The sequence below is a fragment of the Arachis hypogaea genome, chromosome 20, assembly GCF_003086295.3.
Source record: "Arachis hypogaea cultivar Tifrunner chromosome 20, arahy.Tifrunner.gnm2.J5K5, whole genome shotgun sequence".
Taxonomy (NCBI): Eukaryota; Viridiplantae; Streptophyta; class Magnoliopsida; order Fabales; family Fabaceae; genus Arachis; species Arachis hypogaea.
Genome location: NC_092055.1, coordinates 122,050,488 through 122,052,825, shown reverse-complemented (window position 1 = coordinate 122,052,825; position 2,338 = coordinate 122,050,488). Strand labels below are relative to the sequence as shown.

The 2,338-nt window shown below is 30.0% G+C and overlaps 1 protein-coding gene across 1 annotated transcript; it reads left to right on the top strand.

Moving 5' to 3' along the window:
* The first annotated feature begins 200 nt into the window (after nt 1-200).
* LOC112786253 (uncharacterized) lies at nt 201-1,535 on the top strand. The gene has a single exon (XM_025829652.1). It carries the CDS (start codon nt 201-203, stop codon nt 1,533-1,535), a length of 1,335 nt encoding a protein of 444 aa, XP_025685437.1.
* The last annotated feature ends 803 nt before the right edge of the window (nt 1,536-2,338 follow it).

Sequence of the window (2,338 nt, the reverse complement as noted above, 5' to 3'; positions counted from 1 at the left end):
TGGGATCTTACAATGAAAGAGTGAAAAAGAATGTTTCGAAAAATGCTCCAAAAAATGCTAAGTATACTTCAAATGATGTCCAAAAAGAAATTCTACATATTCTTTCTACTAAAGTGAGAAATTCAATTAGAGAAGAGATTGGAGATGCCAAATTTTGTATTATTGTTGATGAAGCTAGAGATGAATCTAAAAAGGAGCAAATGGCCATTGTTTTTATATTTGTTACTCTAGATGGTTTTGTTAAAGAGAGATTCTTTGATCTTGTGCATGTCACTGATACTTGTGCAACAACTTTAAAGAAAGAATTGATTTATGTCCTTTCTCATTATAATCTCCAAGTTGAAAATATTAGGGGTCAAGGGTATGATGGTACTAGCAACATGCGGGGTGAGTGGAATGGTTTGCAAGCTTTGTTTCTTAAAGATTCTCCACAAGCATACTATGTACATTGTTTTGCTCATAGGTTACAATTAGTATTGGTGGCAGCTTCAAGAGAGGTACTTCAAATTCATGAATTTTTTACTCAATTAAACTCTATTGTCACTACTGTTAGTGCTTCTTCAAAAAGACATGATCAATTACAAGAAGCTCAAGCAATTGAAAATGAAAACTTGGTTGATCAAAATGAATTAGAAACAGGCAAAGGTGCGAATCAAATAAGCACTTTACAAAGAGCTGGGGATACTCGATGGAGCTCTCACTTTAATTCTATTTGCAGTTTGGTAAAAATATTTACTGCTACCAACATTGTTCTCAATAATATCATTGAAGACGGGACAACTTATGCACAAAGAGGTGAGGCTTATGGTGTTAGTAAAATATTATTGTCATTTGAATTTGTTTTCACTTTGCACTTGATGAAAGAGATTATGGGAATCACTAATGTTCTTTGCCAAGCACTGCAACAACAATCTCAAGATATTCTTAATGCAATGCATATTGTTTCTACATCAAAGTTACTTCAACAATTAAGAGATGGTGGATGGTGTAATTTTCTTGCAAATGTTAAATATTTTAGTGAAATACATGAAATTGAAGTCCCTAATATGAGTGCACAATATGTTTTTGGAAGAGGTCGATCTCGTCAACCAAGTGTGACAGTTGAGCATCATTATCGAATAGATGTATTCTTGGCAACAATTGACTCTCAAATACAAGAGTTGAATAGTAGATTTAATGAGCAAATAATAGAGCTTTTGACTTTGAGTTGTGCTTTGGATCCTAAGGACAATTTCAAATCATTTAATATTGAAGAAATTAGCAAGTTAGCAGAGAAGTTTTATCCCCTTGACTTTCCTTCTAATGAGCTAAATATTTTGAAATCTCAGTTGCAACATTATCAGCATGATATACCAAATCATTTGAAAGGCATTGGTACACTTTCTGAATTGTGCAACAAGTTGCAAGAAATGGGAAAATCAAGAACTTATTACATGGTTAATAGATTAATACGTCTTGTTTTGACTCTACCAGTATCTACAACAACAACAGAAAGAGCTTTTTTAGCAATAAAAATTGTTAAGACAAGACTCTGAAGTAAGATGGCTGATGAATTTCTTGCAGACAATTTGGTCATCTATATAGGAAAAGAATTAGCAGCTATTTTCGACACAAATTCAATTATAGATGATTTTAAAAATAGAAAAAAATGTCGAATAGCCTTTTCATGATACAAAACTGTAAGTGGTAATTTTTATATATTATTGTCTTACTTTGATTGAGATTATATATTTATTTTTTTAATTTTATCAATAGAAATAGTAATATAAAATATTTGTAGTAAATTATTAAACACCGCCCTCACTAAATAGTTAGTTTAGCTCCGCCCCTGTCTATAATAATATTTCTTATAAAAATTATTATTTACATAAGTGATGAGTGCGTTTAGTAGATATATTATTCACGAATTAAAAATATAAATGTAAATACATATTCAAAATATTATATTCTAATAACAAAAACCATTAATAATAAGAGTATGTACTCCTATATGTTATTTTTTTTATTCCAATTTTGTAGCTCAAAATGGATTCTATACTGATTTTATAGTTTTTTGTTCTATATTTTGACTCTTTTAATAACAATAGGTATAATATTTTAAATTTAAATTAAAAATTCTTTAAGGGGAATCAAGGTAAATGTTCACAACAATGAGAATACAATAGGTTACAAGGTGACTAGAATTTCAAAGGAGCTTAACGTGAGAATTTTTTTTATTATGACTCAACTTGTACCATTATATCCGTTAATTTTCGCCATTAATTATAATGACCGACTATTGGTTGCTGTTCTTTGTTACCTCTTATGTTACCTCTGAGGTAACTTCTAAAGGCATTAA